A 19,219-nucleotide genomic window follows, 5' to 3' on the forward strand; every position below is an offset into this window, starting at 1 on the left:
TTAATCTAAGAGTTACTATAACAATCAGCTTACAAAGTATTTAGTTTTATACAAGTTACACATCAAACAAAAACTATCACTGTAATTATTAAACCATATATTTAATACATATAACAGACCTGTACAAAGTAGGTATTCAAGAGTTACTGTTTGTCCCTAAGGTACAAATGACCATCTTCTTCCTTCTCAAAGGACTACTACCACTCTTCCTTCTCTTCCCTCTTCTCCCAACTTCCTTGGAAATGGAAATTTATCAGTTTCTACTATACCCTGGTATTTCTTCAACAAGTAAATAAAGGCTTTTATTTCTGATAACTAGAGGGAAGAGGGTTAACAAAAGACATACATTAATTTATTCAGCAAATGTTACTGACTATTACTGCTGACAGAGTGAAGGCTCTTGGAAAGGGCAGTGATGAGGGAGGACAGGTTCTCTACCTACCAATTTATATCAAATTAATTATTTACATTATGTTATGTGACACAAAGGAGAAATAAAGAATGAAAAGAAAGCACAAGTCAATGAATTCAGAAATGAACAAAAAAACTAGGCAGAGGCCAGGACACATAGAGCTCTATAGGCCACATTCAAGGTATTTGATGTATCTAAAGCACAAGGGGAAGGGACACTGGAAGGGACACAAATCAGAATTGCCTTTTTAAACAGTTATACATGATGGAGACGCCTGGGTGGCTCAGTCAGTTAAGTGTCAGACTCTTGATTGCAGCTCAGGTAATAATCTCATAGTTTGTGGGATTGAATCCCGTGCTGGGCTCTGTGCTGATGGCATGGAACCTGCTTGGGATTCTCTCTGTCCCTCTCTCTCTGCCCTTCCTCTCTCTCTCTTTCTCTCTCTCAACATAAAAACAAAAAAGACTGAAGACAACCTTCAAACAGTTACACATGATGGATTGAAAATGTACATGTTTCCTGCCACTCCTGAAAAGACACTGAAATGATAATAGAGCAATAAAAAGGTAGAAGTGTAAAAGGACAGACGGAATAGGAAAGGACACAGGAGATGACGCAAGGACAGAAGACGTCAAACGGTTCACCAGATGGAAGCAGTGAAGGAGTAGTAACTGCTTTACTGAGCAGAGGGAGCTGAAACCTCCAGAGGCAGATAGCAATGAGAAGCTGGCTTCTCACCTCACAGAGTCTCAGAAAAACTCAGAAACGGAGTTATCTTGTACTGATTCCACAGAAGATGGCATTAGGGAGAAAGGCTAAAAAAGGAGAACTGTCACTCTTTTTTTTTTTAATGTTTATTTATTTATTTTTGATGGAGAGAGACACACAGAGAGAGAGAGAGAGAGAGACAGAGAGAGAAAGAGAGAGAACAAGCAGGGGAGGGTCAGAGAGAGAGAGGTAGACACAGAATCCGAAGCAGGCTCCAGGCTCTGAGCTGTCAGCACAGAGTCCGATGTGGGGCTCAAACCCACGAACCATGAGATCATGACCTGAGCCGAAGTCAGATGCTTAATGAACTGAGCAACCCAGGTACCCTAGGAGTGTCACTCTTAAGATGTCTCAAGGCTCAAGTCTCCATCCACACAACTCCTGTGGTCTGGTGATTACCCTTACCCAAACTTGCAAATAGTTTTCCCCTGGAGATAGCAAAGGAAAGTCTCCAGACCTAAGGCACCAGAAGTATAAGAAGGCAGAACCATGAGAGGCCCCAGATTGGAAAATAAAAGCAGGCTGGGGCACCTGGGTGGCTCAGTTAGCTAAGGGTCCAACTTTGGCTCAGGTCATGATCTCACAGTCTGTGAGTTTGAGCCCCACATCAGGCTCTGTGCTGACAGCTGCAGAGCCTGGAGCCTGCTTCGGATTCTGTGTCTCCCTCTCTCTCTACCCTTCCCACATTCACACTCTGTTTCTCTCTCAAAAATAAATAAACATTAAAAATTTAAAAAAAAAGAAAAGAAAAGTAGGTAGCCTTTAAATATTGCCCCACATCCCTAGTAAAAGATTAGATAGCCCTCTCTGATATTTGGGGGGTGCTCCAATTCAAAATAACTTGAATCACCCTGCAGTGAACACCCTGTTTTCAAGCCTTACTAATATACCTAGAGCTTCAACTCCATATCTTACTGGTATTTATATTTGATTATTTGGATGAGCAAACATCTGAGAAATCTTACAACATGAAAAATGACAACAACAAAACAAGTTATTCAGAGAAAAAAGATACAAGACAGAAGCACAGATGGGGGAGTTAAAAAATATATAATACGGTCAGAAAGATAAGAAGAGATTATAGTATGCATGAAATAAGAAACAAGAACAACTACTAAGCAAAAAACTATGCATATCTTAAAACTACAACAGTTGAAATTGTGATTTGATAGAAGGCTCAGAAGAGAAAGCCTAGGAAATCTCCCAAAAATTAGAGCACAAGGAGTAGGAGGTGGTAGAGATGCAAAACTGAAGAGAAATGAAAATTAGAGATTCAATCTTAGCGGCCAAAAATTCAACATAAAAGAGTTCCAGAGAGGGACTACACAGAAAAACAGAAGGAAGAAAAGAAATAAATCAATACAATTTCTCAAGATTGCAGGATTCAAAAGTGAGTCTGTTTGAAGTGCTGAGTATCCATCAGGATGAATGAACAAAAGTGAGCACAGCCGATAGAGAAGACACCAAACCTTCCAGAGAAGAGATGAATCAGGCTAATCAAAGGATCTGGAGTCAGAACAGAAATAGACTTCTCAGTAGCAATATGCATCCATGCAAATGAGAAGTTTGGAGTCATCTTTCCAGTTGAGAGTGAGTGGTGATGCCACTCTTCAACTTAAGGAATACAGGAGCAGGCCCAAGTATGTACAGGCGATGAGAATTGGGCTCATAGGAATCTGAGCTGTAGAACACAGAAAAGTAAGGTAGGGGAGCTTTAAATAAGTTACTCGTCTCTCACCTTCATTCAGACTGAGCTCAGCTGTTCTGAGATTTCCTCATTTACCCACCTTCTTAGTGCCTGTCACGGAGATCAAGTAGTATTTGAAATTCTAGTCACAGGAATGATTCCCAGATTCCCCTTACTTTAGGGAGATCTCTACCTGAGAAGATAACTCCCTCCCCTCCATATTTTGAAAGAGCCATAGGGAGGGGGAGAAGAAAGAAATGGAAAAGGATTGAATAAGCAGGGAAATCACAGTATTGACCCTTCAGAATTACCCCTGAAAGAGGATGGCTTAGCTTATACAGATGGGAGCGCTGGGGGCCTGTTCACCTCTACACCAATTCCTCCTTGTCTTAATGCAGGGATCATTCAGAAGGAAGCTGTGTCAGAGACCTGCCTGTATTTTTGGACTATTAATGCCTCATATATCACTTAGTATAGCAACTGGTGCTTAGTAAAATCAATCTCACCTGCTCTCCCCTCCTTTACTGTTCAGCAACTCCTTCGGAGTGTGGGTGGGGAAGTAAATGCAAATCTGTATTGCTTGGTTTACTTGATGGGTAGGCTCTTGTTAGTTCAAATAGTTGGCAAAAAATTTTTAAAGATTGTGAATTGAAATTCTTGTCATCTCATCCTTCAGCATTGAAAATAATGACCTTGAATGCAGTTTCTACATTCCCCACACCTCTTACCGGAGCTGTTAATAAGTGACAAGAAAAACTGGTTTGATTCATCTGCTAATGAGCTGTAGAGATGGTCTAAAGATCAAAGAAAAAAAGCAAAACCTTAGGAGATTTAGATGAAAGCAAAAATATTTCAGACAAATAAATTCAGAAAAATGAACATACAGGTGAACTACTTATTGTGGAAACACGGGGAAGAGTAAGCAAGAGGCGAGGAACAGGATAAACAAATACGGGGAAAGTTATTTTCAGAATCTGTTTACCTAATAATATTGAGCACTGAAATCAAACAGTAGAGGGTCATGAGAGAGATCTGCATTACTCCACTTAAGCAATTAGAATCTAGGTAGTATAGAGCTAAATTACTCATTTGGACTCCCACATAACAGTTTGCTCATACAGTAAATATGAAAGCACAGCATTGCATTGCAGGTTGTTCTACAGGAGGGTGTCTAGACTGGAGGACTGGGAGGCAAGGACAGCTGGAAAGGGCCTTATTAAAGTGTGTTTACATTGCTCCAAACATACAGTAGATATTCAATATTTTTTGACAGTGAAATTATTTTGAAATAGTCAATTTTATCTAAAAACCATCCAAAGCAATGTGCATAAAAACAAAAAGCAAACGAAACCTTCAGATTTTAGTTTGTCTTGATTCACAATAAAAATACTCCTAGTTATACCAATTGTCCTATGAATCAGGTCAAAATGATTCAACTAGTGAATGCTTATCTACTGTGATTCTATGCCTAGTATTTATAGTAAGTTTACCACAGTGTCCTTACACAGGAAATGATTTATCATAAACTGTCTATATAAATATGCCCACAAGGTCAGGATATTCCACTTCGAAAATAAAGAATCCTCACCTAATAAAGGTTAAATCAATCTTCAGGTTATAAGCGAGTATCAAACTCTGCCCCAAAACAATTTAAAAACAATGAAACCCATTTATAGTAAATGTGAACCCATTTACTATAACCGTGTGGCCCATACTTATTAACACTATTTTGTAGTTGTAGCTCCATGAGTAAGCCCGTTCGCCTTAGAGAAGTGTTGCAACAGAAGAGTCCCAAGGCTTCATTTTACAGATTGAAAGAAGGATCTAAAAGCAATTTCTTCAAGGTTAAGCACAGGTGTGTGTGACAGATATGAACTTAACCCTTCTCCCCTTTAAACCCAGGTCTTGTTGTTGTTTTCAGTATTCCAGTGCAGAAGTGATAAGACAAGTTGTGCATTCTTAACTGCCAATTACGGATTAATCGACAGTGAATATTAATACAAATAAGATTTCGTTTTGTGAAATACGTAAGAGAATTAGAAAACAAAGTCAAAGGCAATAAATTAAAATCTGCTTATTCATAGTATTTATGCATCAAGAAAAACTGAATTGGATAGATAGGAAATGTATCTTACGGTGAATTTCAGTAATAGCAATAAAAAGAACTCTGGAATTAAATTTTGTCTCTAAATCATCATCGTTAGAAATCATTTTAAACGTGCTTTCCAGGCACACTTCTCTTTCTCTGTAGACGTCTGACTTGATTATTCGCCTATTCGTCTTTAAAATTTAACTTTCTCAGTTTGTCTTCAGTTGTAACGACTTTTCAGAAAAGTAAAACTAGACAGACCACGGAGAGCCACACACATGCAGTAAAGTTGGAGAGACAGGAAGCTGAGGGGCAGACGGAGGCTGGGAAAAAAGTACGGAGAAAACGAAGATTTCTCTATCCCCCTCCCCGCTGCATCGTGCACCTGCAGCCCAAGCTGGGGTCCCGGCAGGGACGAGGAGTCGCGCCTCTTGCAAGGCCACCTCGGGCCCCTGACTGAGCGCGGAGGGGGCGCTGCGGGTGCCTCAACCGGTCTGCCGGCCCGCGCCGGGCTGCGATTGGACGCGCCGCCGCCAGCCACCAGCCCAAACACTAAAGCGCTGGGAGGAGGCGGGGGGAGTTCTAGCGAGTCGAGGGCTTTGGCTTTTTCACGTCTCCCCCACCCCCTACCCTTCCTCTCCGCACTCCATGCCGGGTCTCTCTCTCCAGCTCGCCGCGTCTGGCTGGCTCCCGCCGCAGGAGACTTGGCGCAAACCTAACCGCCGCCGCCTCGCGCGCTTCCAGCCCCAGCCTCTCCGCCTTCCCCTGCGCCCCCCGCTCGCGCCATGGGGCCAACCTGCGGCTCCTAAGAGTTGCCGCTGGGAGCAGCGCGCTCTCCCGCCCATTTCCCCACGAGCGGGCGATGGCTTAGGGCGCCAGAGGGGCCAGCCCAGAGGTACCGGGAAGGGGAAATTCGGCCGGCCGACTGGGGAAAAAGAGGCCAACCATGAGTTTCCACAAGGAGGACGGAGTGAGCAGCCTGTGCCAGAAGGCGCTGCACATCGTCACCGAGCTGTGCTTCGCGGGCCAGGTGGAGTGGGAGAAGTGCTCGGGCATCTTCCCCCGGGACAGGGGCAGCCAGGGCGGAAGCAGCACAGGTAACCGGGGAGGGCCCCCCTCGTGTCCGCGCGCTCTGCGGGGACCCCGCGCAGCGCCAGGGCGCCTGTGGGACGCCGCGCCTTCCTACCTCGCTCCTCTTTCCGCTCAGCTCCCGGACACCTGGAGCGTGGGTTCTTCGGGTTTTGTCGGCTCGACTCCGCCTGCCCGGCTTCTTCCACCTCGCCGGCGTGCTCCGAACCCGCCGCGCCGTCCCTCGCTCGCCGCCGCTCTCCCACGCCTGCGGGCTCCCTTCCGGGGTGGCGAGGCGAGGCGAGCGAGGGCGGCGGCGCACAGCCTGTTACCCAGCGCTGCCTGCGAGAGCCGCTCGCCGGCGGGACTCCAGCTGCCGTCTCTCGTGTCGCGGGTCGCGAGCTTGGGGAAGGGGCCGGGCCGGAGAATCCCTGCTTGGACGCGAAAAACCGCCTTGCAAATAGGGTTGCCTTGGCCTCCGGGAGCGGAAAGGCTCCGGGGGCGGGGGAGGGGGGGTGTGTGTAACTCGCGGCTACAACCTGTCGAGCTTTTGACAGTGTCCGAACCCCTTATTAAATGTGATCTTGGAGGGTTTCGTGACAGCGTTGGCAAAACAGGGATTCTTTTTTGAGGCGACAACCAAGGCTCGGGTCACATATAAAGTGGAGGAAAGAGAAAAGATTAGAAATTCTTTCTACACACATGCTGTCATGCACACCCCAACGCACGGGCATCCTCCCTCTCCCTTCACGAAACTTGGAAGAAATGGGGTGAGATGGAGAAGGACACCGACCGACAGAAATCTGGAAGTGGAAAGAAGCCTCAGGTGACAGGTTTTTCTCCGAGGGTTGAGGGGAACCGTATCAGAACTAGTGTTTGGTCACTCCTGGGGAAAGGGTTTTAACCACCTGCGCAGTGCTTGGTTAGTGTAGCCTGTTGTCCGTTCACACAAGCGAGAGGGACTCCAGAGTTGCGGGCCGCGTGATTTCGAGAGTCCCTTGTGACGGTCGCTTGTGGCTTTGGGCGACCAACAAGCACTGCTTTCGGGATTTTCGGCAACGGGCTGGAAGATCGCCATCTCTTCTGTAGGTCTTGTTTCTTCCCCTTTGCTTTCTGTCATTTTTGTCCTCGTGGCGGGGCTTCGTGGCTTGAGGGCAGCCAGGGCAACAGGTGAGAGCTGGACCGCTCAACTCAAGCGGAGCGCGACTGCCCACAGCTCTGCGGACTGGGGAAGGGGGCCAGGAGGGCGCACTGAGTGAATCTCTCCCAGCCACCACCACCACCACCAAAGAAAAGGGAGAGGAAGGGGAGGTGGGAATAGATGTGGTTTAGCTTTTCCCTACCAGTATTTAAATGGACTATCTGCAGGGTTTTCAAATTCTCTGATCGTGGCAACCGGAACCAAGAGAGGCTTCTTTTCCGTCTGCGGTTGGCAGAACCTGAGAGATGCTGCTACTTGAACCCTGGAGCGGAAGGGTACATTATTGGTGCTGTCCCCATGCTGGACACTTAGACGTTTTGTGCATATACAAATAAAACAGTCTTTTTTCACTTGTTCAGTAGGTGTTGAATTCCAACGAGTGTATCAAACAACTATTAGTGGAAGGAACTGGGTGAACACAGTGTATATGTGTGTCACGTGCATGGTTGCTAAGCATGAGATAAATACCCAAAATAGTGTGACCTTAAAAGTCCTCTGTGTTGATATTGGATAAACTCTTCTGAAACATCTTTAGCGATCGACATTCTAAAGATAAGACTCCGAGAAGGGGGTATAGTGGAAGAAATTAAAGTATTTAAATTTAAATACCTGTAATTTGGTCATTTAACGGTTGATGCTGTGATCATCTGTTTGTGATCATACAGCAAGAAGTAGTCTCCTGGTTCTCAGATTGGCTGCTAATGAGGAAAACTGTGCAGTCGGAAACCAATTGCTAGCTTATAAATCTTTCTAAATATACAACCATATAAACTTAAGGTAAAACACAGTATATGAATTGCAGAAAGGGTGTTGAGCGTGTCCTAAGCCCACAAGAGGTAGTCGTAGTTCCCATTCCTTTTGGCCTTTCCCTTGGAAAGAAAAATTGGGGAAAAATGAGTCTAAAACAATTTCATGGATATTTTTCTTCTGTAAAGAGAAAATATATGCTATTCAGATGGAGTATTTGATTTAATATATGAATATATTTTTAGTGGCTACCACTAAAGAAGACATTCTGTAAGGTTGTATGAGATCTAAAGATGCACAAGATTACTTTACATTTTCCATTTGTAAATCTGTACAATTAGAAATAAAATACTTTAATCCATAAATAAACTCCCAATACCAAAAGATATCTGCAAAATGGATTCACATATTACCTACTGAATCTTTATATTAGCCACTCAGCTTCACATTATTCTTTGTAGTCGATTTTCTTGTAACTTAGCACTTGTGCCCTTTATTCTAGGTCTCTAAATATATGTGCTGCCGAAGCGAGCAGTAGGTCTCTAAATAAAAACACTTCCAGTAGGTGACCCTTCTACTCACTGTTTGTTGAATAGGAAACACATTATTGGTAGGAGGGCATCTACATTGAATGGCACAGTGGTTATTTACTTTGAATGTTAATCAGCACTGCCCATATGGTGTCAGTTATTCAAAGGGTGAAGTGACAATTACAGGCTTCCAGATTGTGTATATTTTTAGATTCCTTCCCATAGGAGTAGAGGGGGAGAAATTCTGGTAATCCCAATTAAAGTCATTCTACATTAAAGAACTTATGAATCACACATATAAATAATATATTCTCCTACCAGTGTTTTAAGTGCCAATAAAGAGCGGGCTCCACCATCCTCTTTACTGTAACAGCAGTAGCAGAAGCATCAGCAGTGTTATTGGCATTAAGGATCTACCAATCAAGTTGACTAATCCCATATTTTCTTAAGATTTGTGACGAATTAGACTGCATCTGCCAACACCAATTAATTTACTTTTTTGGAATAGTTTATTAGAGACATTATTGATGTCAGCATTACTAGCACACTGGAAAGTTCATCATGTGTAATTTTTAGAAAATCAAATGTTTGCCCTCTCTTTACCTCTGACCCCCACCCCCACCCCCAATAGACATGTCACCAACTAAATTCATCTTTGTGCACAATATGATTTAATACTTAGGGAACATACAAAACAATATATCAGCCAAAAATGTTATTTTTCAGATATACCATGACTAATACACATAATAGTTTTGGAACTGCATTTGGGTTCATTTCCGGTCAGTCTTTAATTGCTGCCCCATATCCAAATGCTTATGAGGTTTTAGGAAAGTATGTTGCTTAAAAGGCAGGCCTCATAAACCATAGCTAATCAAACCCCCTGAAGCACATAGTCACATCACAATTGTATAGACCTAACCTTAATTTAAATATTTTCAATAAACATTTAATTCATCATTGTTTTGATTTTGCATTTTAATACTTTTAATTTGGGACTAAAAATTCTAAAATAAAAGTTTAAACAATTTCTTTCTCAATTTCTATGTGTATTCCTGAATTTTGTAGATGTAGGGATCAGTAGGTATATGGCAAAGAATTTCTTTGAAGTTACTTGACTAATAAAGGAGATTGCTAAGTAAGATTTTTAAAATTACACTGTGATTCTCTGAGATTGAGGCATTTTAAGTCTATGATAAGGGCTTAAAATGAGTAAGGGTGTTTCGTAGGTTTTTCTCTACAGACACAAAGCAAATGATTACTTAATCTAGAATTCTGGTACAACTACACACTGAGTTTTACACATTCTAATGATTGTATAAAGAGTTACAATTTAGAAATATAGTGGAAATTTTTCCTCAAAACTTGTAAATATGAGACAGAGTAATTGAACCATAATAAATTCAGATACACCCATATATGAAGAAGGATGTAAGAAAGGATTTTTTTCCTTCTCCCACATTGTCACTCCAATGAAGAATGCCACTCCAATCAAGAAAGTCTCATTTTTACATGATCATCAATACATACTATGCTTGGTATCATTTGTTCCCAAGGGAAATGAACAACTGCTTTCAAAGGCCAAGCCAGTGTCCGCAAACACCTACTTTTCTTAATTCTGAGATATCAGTATTTTGACAATATTGACAGGATTTGTTTTGCTTTCATCTTTTTTCTTCTTGAGACAAATTAAGATCTATATTTCTTCTTTTTAAAAAAAAATTTTAAGTTTATTTATTTTGAGAGAGAGGCAGGGAGGGGCAGAGAGGGAGAGAAAATCCCAAGCAGGTTCAGCGCCACCAGCACAGAGCCCAATGTAGGGCTCAAACTCACCAACCAGGAGATCATGACCTGAGCTAAAATCAAGAGTCAGATGCTTAACCACCTGAGCCACCTAGGCACCCTTATATTTCCTCTTAAATGAGCTGTGAATCTCTGAAATCAGATCCTTACAAGAATGATTTTATATATAAGATCTATAGCTATCCATTTCATTCAAATCCCATTGTCTTTAAAACTTAATCATTTTGTTTTATGGAAAAAATTAGTTATTATTTGGATACATCTACATTCATTTACAAGATTTTTTTACAAGATTCTGGCAGAAGATAAACATTATCACAAATGTTTATTGGAATCTCTAATGCCAATTAAAATTATCTATATTTTGAAAATACAATTGTGTTCTTCCTGATGTATACATTAAGTCAGTAGAACATAAGCTCTTTGAGAGCAGTGGTTTGTCTACTGTCTTATTCTCAGTGCCTAGAAAAATCTATGGCTCTTAGTCTCAATAAATATTTGTTGGATTAATGAAAGAATGAATGAATTAATAAATTCATCCTCAAGAAGCCACAGAACAAAAGGCTTGAAATATCAATGAACTAAATTATGAGTTTTGATTAATTACAAGAAATCGTATTTTGTTTATGATAATAGCAGAAATTAGAGCATTTTAGGTATTTAAAACCTAGAATATGAGCAAAATACTCACAAAAAAGCAACTGAACATCATATGGGTATCTGTTGACTTCCCACAGAGTGTGTTCAGGTAGAGCTATGATCCAGTGGCTAAATTTGTAAGTGTTGTGTAATAAATGTATTAAGTTTATGCAAGTTCTAGAAAAGTGGGAATATCTACTTAAAATATCAATTTATAATAGTAAAAGAAAGCTTGTTTGCTTAAGTAGAAACTAGCATGGGGAAGATAATCATCTTTTTTCAAATGCCTATTAGTCATTCCAGTTACAACTAGAAGTCATTATTTTGCAATGTTGAAAACGAAGGCAGGGAAAGTTAGCAACTTCCCCTCAAATCAAGCTAGTTAATGAAGCAGCAAGGATAAAAACCCAGGGTTCCTTAGGTTCCACAAAAAGTAAGCATAGGAAGATTTCCTAGGGGCATCCTTGGTGCCACAGGGCACTGGAACAAATGTTTGTAAAAAATAGGCTCTTACCTATCATTATACCGTTGGCTATAATTAGTGATGTATTGGAAGGTATTAAGATTTCTCAGTGTGTAATTATGACCCAAATTCCAAAATTTCCTTTTGTTAGATATACTGTCATACAAGCGTAAGACACAACATTCTTTATTTTTCTTACTTGAGTACAAGCATGCATATAATTAAGTGTACATGAGAGTTAATTCATGAATGCTTAGCTAAATATAATTGATTCATTTGAACAGTAAAGTCATGTAAAAGATTTTACTGTGTTTGAAATGCACAACTTTGAATGCATATAATTATAAATATAGCTCCTTCTGTATGTCCATAAATAAGCCTATAATGAAAACAGATATTAAATTTCTGGTTAAATTATTTTTGTTACTTTGTCATTAGAAAAATAATACATTAAAATCAATTTTTGCTTTATTTTCCTACCATTTTTTGGGTATGTAAGTTTAGTAGTCAACCATCTATATATGTCATTATTAAAATTCAGTGCTATGATATCAAAGAAAACTAGGCCTCCTAATAGGAAGTGTTATTATTAAAGTTCAATAAATTATGTTGTTTATTTGTAATTTGTACAATACTGATTTTCTCTGTTGGTGGAATATCCAGCACTGGCAAAGTTTAGAAACAGTCCCTGACTGAAGCGATGACTTCTTGTTATTATATAATAGTTTTCTTTTTCCTTATTTTATTTTATTTTATTTTATTTTATTTTATTTTATTTTATTTTATTTTATTTTATTTTTTAATGTTTATTTTTGAGAGAGAGAGAGAGAGACAGAGACAGAGACAGAGACAGAGACAGAGTGCAAATGGGGGAGGGGCAGAGAGGGAGAGGGAGACCCGGTATCTGAAACAGGCCCCAGCCTCTGAGCTGTCAGCACAGAGCCCACCGTGGAGCTCCAACTCGGGACTGGTGAGATCATGACCTAGGCTGAAGTCGGACACTCAACTGACTGAGCCACCCAGGTGCCTCTTTCTTTATCATTTTAAATATCCTAAATGACTACTGAAACTGTAAAAGCTGACATCAACATGACTTAGGTAGACTGTCTGAAAATAAAGCTGTATCTATATATCTATATCTATATCTATATATCTATATATATAGATATATATACACACACACACAGAAATACTGTATATGTATACATAAAATCATAAAATTGTTCTGTGATGCCTCAGAGCTAGAAGGGTAGAATGATGAAGGTGGGAGGGACTGATACTACCTTTTTTTCATCCGGGTGGATCCTGAAGTGTGTTACGATCTGCTATTTAACATTCTGTTATGGAATAGAGAACATTACAGTCAATTTAAAAAACCTTGTAAATGTCAATGTGTTCATACTGCAGAATTATTTTAATCAAACAATGAGGACTATAGCTTACAGTCTTTATTATTCCCTTAATTCTGTTTCAATAGTCATAGATTTATAGGAATAATGGATAAAACAGTATTAAGCTTATTATCATTTCTAATATGTTACAATATGAATTGTTACTATATCTGAGAAGTGGTTTTAACATTATGCTTTTATTCAACAAATATTTATTGAACACTTAGGTAAAAGCCACTGTGCCAGACATAAAATGTACTTGTACTAGGCGGCCTGGGTGGCTCAGTCAGTAAAGTGTCTCATCCTTGATTTCAGCTCAGGTCATGATCTCACGAACCATGATTCCTCCATCAGGGTTTGCACTGGTAGGGCAGAGCCTGTTTGGGTTCCTCTCTCTCTGCCTCTCCCCCGCTGGGTGCATGTGCACACGTGTGCCCTCTCTCTCTCAAAATAAATAAATAAACTTAAAAAAAATAAAATGTACTTGTACCATTAATTAAATGCTGTACATAGTTCAAGTTATTGTAAATGTAGAATTAATAGATAATCACAGATTATAAATTATTTACTCCATTATGAACATGTGTAAAGATTTTTTTATAAGTTAGGATACTTTTATATCATATTGAATACCATATTTGATTGAATCTAAGATGCTATTGATTATAAGATGCACCATTATTTTATATGGTACCAAAAAGAAAAAGAAATGTCACTAAATAAATTATAACTTGATACTTTGTTATCACATAGAGTTTTTATTTCACATTTATGTCGAGACTTCTTTTAAAACAGGCATAAATTGTTGAAATCATATATCACTCTTGTACAAACATAAAAAGTAAAATAAAAGACATAAATGGGTTAAAATAAGTTTAAATTTGACCATGATTCTTCTGAATGGCTTTTTGATTTCAGAATTGGTGACACCATTGTTTTTCCACTCATTATTAGGCTCTGTGCCATCAAGAGTGCTGTCAAGAGTGGTAATGGTGCATTTTTTCCCTTAAAAGAATTCATAAAAGATATAAAGGCCATTTGGTGTTGTGCTCTAAGCTACCTGTACAATTATGTGCAATGTTCGCAATGTTGGCAAACTCACTGACTCACTGCCTTCTCCACCTATCCCCCAAAAGTTTGTCTTGTAAGGTTTAGTGCTAGGCTTTACTGTTTTCTCCACTGTTTTGGGTTTTTTTTTGGTTGTTGTTTTTTTTTAAGCCACTTGGACTCATTCTATGGCTTTTTATATTGATGCCTTTGTTTTGCACATACACAGAGAAAATTATGACATACTTACTTCCTAGCTATTAGTGATTGTAATAAGCCATTGATACTAAAATATATTCAGATTTCAGAAAATGTAAATGTTTTAAAATATGCATATTATAATCAACTCAATATAGTATTAATACAAAGTTTTTATCATTTATTGAAATTCAAGAAAAAGGCAAATCAGTACTGTTAAAATGGAAATTATAAGAAGCATTGTTGCAAGGATAATATGTTGATTGATTATGTATTGGATATATAGATGAAAAAGAGACTGCTAGTTATTTCCAAGTATTCATTTCCCCCCTTTTATTTCACAGTATCAGAATCCTTTATTTTTATTTAGATACATAGCAGCATTAAAATAACTTATTTTTTTTTAATTTATAAATGACAACTTTTCTCAGCTTTCTTTCTGGTTTGCTGCAGCCACATGACTAAATCTGACCATCAGAATGTTAGTGGCAGTGATGTGTACTACTTCCAGGCTGTGCCCTTAGAATTAACGGACAGACTCTCACCTTCCCTTTCCCCATGGTATTCTACCACCTAACTGCCTGGAACATGGGCATGGTAGCTTGCCATCTTGGACATTAAGGAGAAGGCAAAAACCTTTGAATAGCAAAGCACAAATATAAAAAAAAAAAAATTAGGACTCTAGACACCTTGAACCTGATGTGTATGCCCTGGCCTGCTTATGCTGGAATAGTTAATTACATGAGAGAGAAATAAACTTCTTCTACCTTGTTTAAGTCACTGTTAGTTTAGCCTCTTGTTATAGAAATCAGAATTATGCCCTATTATAATATTAGAGTTGACTCTTGAACGACACAGGATCCAACTGTGTGGATCTACTTATATGCAGATTTTTTCTAGTACAGTACTCTAAATGTATTTTCTCTTTTTTATAATTTACTTAATAACATTTTATTTTTTCTAACTTTATTATAAGAATACAGTATATAATATAACATATAAAATATATGTTAATCAAGTGTTTATATTATTGGCAAGGCTTCTGGTCAACAGTAGGCAATAGTTTTAGGGGAGTCAAAACTTATATGGCAGTTTTCAACTGGGTGGGACTTGGTGCCTCTAACCCCCTCATTGTTTAAGGGTCAACCACAACATCATCTGAATAGGATAAATAGGTTAACTTCAAAGATAATTCCAAATTTTTATCTTAGAAACAGTTTCCCTCAGCTTTCTTTGAGTAAGAGTTGTTGATTTTGGGGCACATGGGTGGCTCAGTCAGTTAAGCATCCGACTTCAGCTCAGGTCATGGTCTCATGGTTCATGGGTTTGAGCCCTGGATTGGGCTCTGTGCTGTGTGGAGCCTGCTTGGGATTCATTCTCTCTCTCTCTCTCTCCTCCCACCCCCACTCTGTTCCTCCTCTACTCATGCTTTCTCTCTCTCTCAAAATAAATTAGAAAAAAAAAGAGTTGGTGATTTGGGTTTTATTCCCCTTCTTTCTCTATGGAATGATGCCGTAAATATGGTCTATGTTCAGGCAATAATGGGAAGAGACCAAAGAACAAAAGGCTTGAAATATCAATGAACTAAATTATAAGTTTTGATTAATTATAAGAAATCATATTTTTGTACATTTTGAAAATTAAAGAACTAGAACTTTAAAATTAAAAAAAAATGATACAGGAACCACAGATAAGAATATCAATTAACGCAGTGGTGATGGGAATGGAGAGCACACCAATTGGTCTGTGCTTTTCTGTGTGATCATATCCATCTGTGTAGGTAGTAGACAATTAGATCTAACCCTTTTTAAAAGCCTCAGTGAATAGGACCATGCAAATGTTATGGTCTGGTTACATAGACTTTAGCAAAGTTCTGCTTTACACAAGTTTCTGAGGAATTAGCATTTTTTGGCTTACTCTTCTCTCTCTTTTTTTTTTTTTTCCTTTAACATTTATTTATAAGAGACAGAGCATGAGCAGGGGAGGGGCAGAGAGAGAGGGAGACACAGAATTCAAAGCAGGCTCCAGGTTCCAAACTATCAGCACAGAGCCCGACACGGGGCTCAAACTCACAAACTGTGAGATCATGACCTGAGCCGAAGTCGGACGCTTAACCGACTGAGCCACCCAGGTGCCCCATGGCTTAATCTTCTCTTACTGAGAGTTTTTCAGAACTGGGTCACTTTATTTTGAATTATTAAGACACAATGAAAGAATAAAATCTTTATACCAAAAGTGAGTCAGAGACATCTTGACAGATAAGTAGACAGTGGTAAAGCAATGGTTATGCATATTTATGTAATCAAGCCAGGGTTTGAGCAATTTTAAACCTGATTATCTGGGCACCTAATCTAATATCTGTAAATTTAATTAACTCTTAATCTTCCCAAAATATAATAAGATGAATGTTATATAATGAATTCTTTTTAACTATTCAGAGACATTGAAAATTTGAGATAGGGTCTACTCATCAAGTTTGCCTATTGCAAGGGTAACTTCAAAGGCCCTGCAGAGAAGGCAAGCAAAGCCATTTATATTCATCACCCTGGCCTCCCCATGGTTGACCTTTTTCCTCCAGTGTTCTTTTCTCTACCTAACCTCCCCAGTCCCCAACCACAAGTTCCTATGCCTTCATCTTTCTCACTTGGAAACTCCAGTCCTTTCACCTTTCTACTTCTCTGTGAATTCTCTGTCAATAGATATGGCACCATACTTAATGATGCATCATTTCATCATTGCAATCGCTTTCTCCTTTGAAATATATTACATCTTCCAGTGCTGTGAGGAAGGGAGACCTCATTCATGAATAAATTCATCTGCTTCTCTATCCCTACACCAGAGCAATCAACTATTTAGGAGGTTTTAAAACCAGGCAAGCTAGTATCCAATGTCAAAAGAACCCTCAATTCTGAACAGAAATCCTGTGTTTTCCTATTCAATTTTCTCCTGTTCTCTACAATTCCTATTTTCAAACTTCCCCCCACTATATCTACATCATCCAAGCTATTCCCAAATATCCCAAAGTAACTGGCAGTTGACCCCAACTCCTACTTTGGAGAGAAAATACTACTTATAAATAAGAATTCACTTGACTTTCTACCCAAGACCTAAAAACTTCCCTGATTGCAGAACCATCCTCTTTTACTTGTAAAGGAAAAAGTGAGGCAATTCTTTCACCTTTGCTTCGGACCCCATCCATCCATTTTCACCATTTATGGGACTTCATTTAATTATTCATTTGCTTAACTTTCTATGTCTTCTTGTGTGCTGATTCCTTCCCTTAAGTTTTAAAACATGCTTGAGTATTGCACATCCTAATAAAACACCTCCATCACCTCCACGTGCTACTCTTTCCTCCTTTCTCTTTCCTCCTTTCCAACATCCAGTTTCCTGAAGGAATGGTCTACTCTCATAGAATCCACTTCCTCACTCCTATTCATTTATTTAACCACATTAATGTACTTAATATAGCCTCTCCTTCACTAATCTCATTGAATTCACTAAAACCTACTTGTTAATGTTAATAGTTACTTATTCTAATTGAACTTACTTTAACATTTTTATGTTGATTACTTCTTAGGATATTCTCCTCCAGGGATGTCTTGGTAGCTGAGTCAGTTAAGTGTCTGACTCTTGATTTTGGCTCAAGTCAAGATCTGACAGTTTTAAGATGGTGCCCCCAGTCAGGCTCCTTGCTGAGCGTAGAGGCTGCTTAAGATTCTCTGTCCCTTTGTCCCTCCCCCCTTCTTATGCTTTCTCTTGCTCGCCCCTTCTCTCTCAAATATATATATGAAAACACATTGACCTGAGTTTGTTTTTTCATACTTTCTCAGGTTTCTATGCACACAGGCTCTTTGTTCCTTTAAGTTCTTTTTCTTTAAATATTGATGTACTCAGGTTTCTATCAAATTTTGTCTTCTCTTTCCTGGATTCAGATTCCACTATTAAAGGAAGTCCTTCAATTTCATCTTTAGTTGCAGTCATGCATTACCAATAACTTCCTCAAAATTTCTACTTGCATGAGCACAAGTACTTCAGACTTAGTATGACCAAAGCTGAAGGCATGGTCTTCCTTGCTTCATCATCCTGTTTGTCTCCCACTAACTCACATTCTTATCCTTCAGTCTTCACACTCCTTAACTGGAACTTTAACTTCCAGTTATCTCCTGAATCTGCTTTTCTCCTCATTTCAGCAGCCCTCATTCAGAACCACTATAATCCTTCAATGAATGACTATTATCATATGTTAACTAGTTTCTCTTCTTCTAGTCTGACCTCCACTCTTATCTTCTCCTTAGCCAGAGTGTTATTTCTGAAATGCATTTCTGACCATTTCAATATCTTTATTTAAAAATGTTTCTGAGGTTATTTATTTTTCTTTGAACTAAGTCCAGACTCATAACATTTTTCATACCATGGTTAAATGTGAGTCACAATCATAAAAAAAATCATTTAAAACATTTTGATGACTTTATAAATTCTCCCAGATTCTTCCTTATTCTTTTGATAGTCAGATACTTTTATTTTGCTAAACAAATTTTGTTGAAAAAATTTATGTCATAAAGACCTAAGTATTAAACAGTTCATTTTGTTTTTAATACCTTTACTGGTTAGCCATAATTACAATAGCAAGCAATGCAAAATATATAAAATACAATAAGCTTATTTTTATAAATTTAGTTTTATTGTTTCAGGATAAAATTCTAATTATCCCAACTTCTTTCACTTTTTGCTGTTGAGAAGAAGGAAATCTCTTTTTCCCTTTGCTGTATGCTTTTGAATGAAAGGAGCTGCAAGATAGGAATCTTGGCCCACCCTCATCTCTGAGAAATGACTTACCAGTTTTCCCCTTCTTTGATGTATGAGCTTCATATCCTCAGGAAACAAATATTCTCTACTCCTCCATGTAGTAAATTTTATGGGGTCCAGTCCTCATGGGGAATACCAGTGGTGGTGCAGCCAGGCTTGTGACTGTATGGTCAAGTCTAATTCAATTCAAGGTGGCAGATTAGCAAATCCACTTTCTGATAGACCTAAGCTGATAGCTGCCTGTATTTTAATTGCTGCCTGTTTGAACATGTGTTTGCCTCTCAGTTGTTTTGAGCACATATGGACAGGAAAATGGAATGTTACTTGTTAGCTTCCTGAAACATTAATATTTACTTAGAAATGCTGG

General features: G+C 39.0%; 1 protein-coding gene across 3 annotated transcripts in view; it reads left to right on the plus strand.

Moving 5' to 3' along the window:
• Window positions 1–5,550: 5,550 nt before the first annotated feature.
• Window positions 5,551–19,219, plus strand: part of SYT10 (synaptotagmin 10) — a 67,872-nt gene continuing 54,203 nt past the window's right edge. Inside the window, exon 1 of one of the 3 annotated variants that reach the window (XM_019452432.2) lies at window positions 5,551–6,053. In XM_019452432.2, the coding sequence (XP_019307977.1) occupies window positions 5,903–6,053 (151 nt within the window). In that variant the 5' untranslated portion in view covers window positions 5,551–5,902. The remainder of the gene's footprint in view (window positions 6,054–19,219) is intronic. The other 2 variants (XR_002080804.2, XM_019452431.2) reach the window with 2 other exon arrangements.

Source organism: Panthera pardus, unplaced genomic scaffold (assembly GCF_024362965.1).
Source record: "Panthera pardus isolate Hobbes unplaced genomic scaffold, ASM2436296v1 HiC_scaffold_6, whole genome shotgun sequence".
NCBI lineage: Eukaryota > Metazoa > Chordata > Mammalia > Carnivora > Felidae > Panthera > Panthera pardus.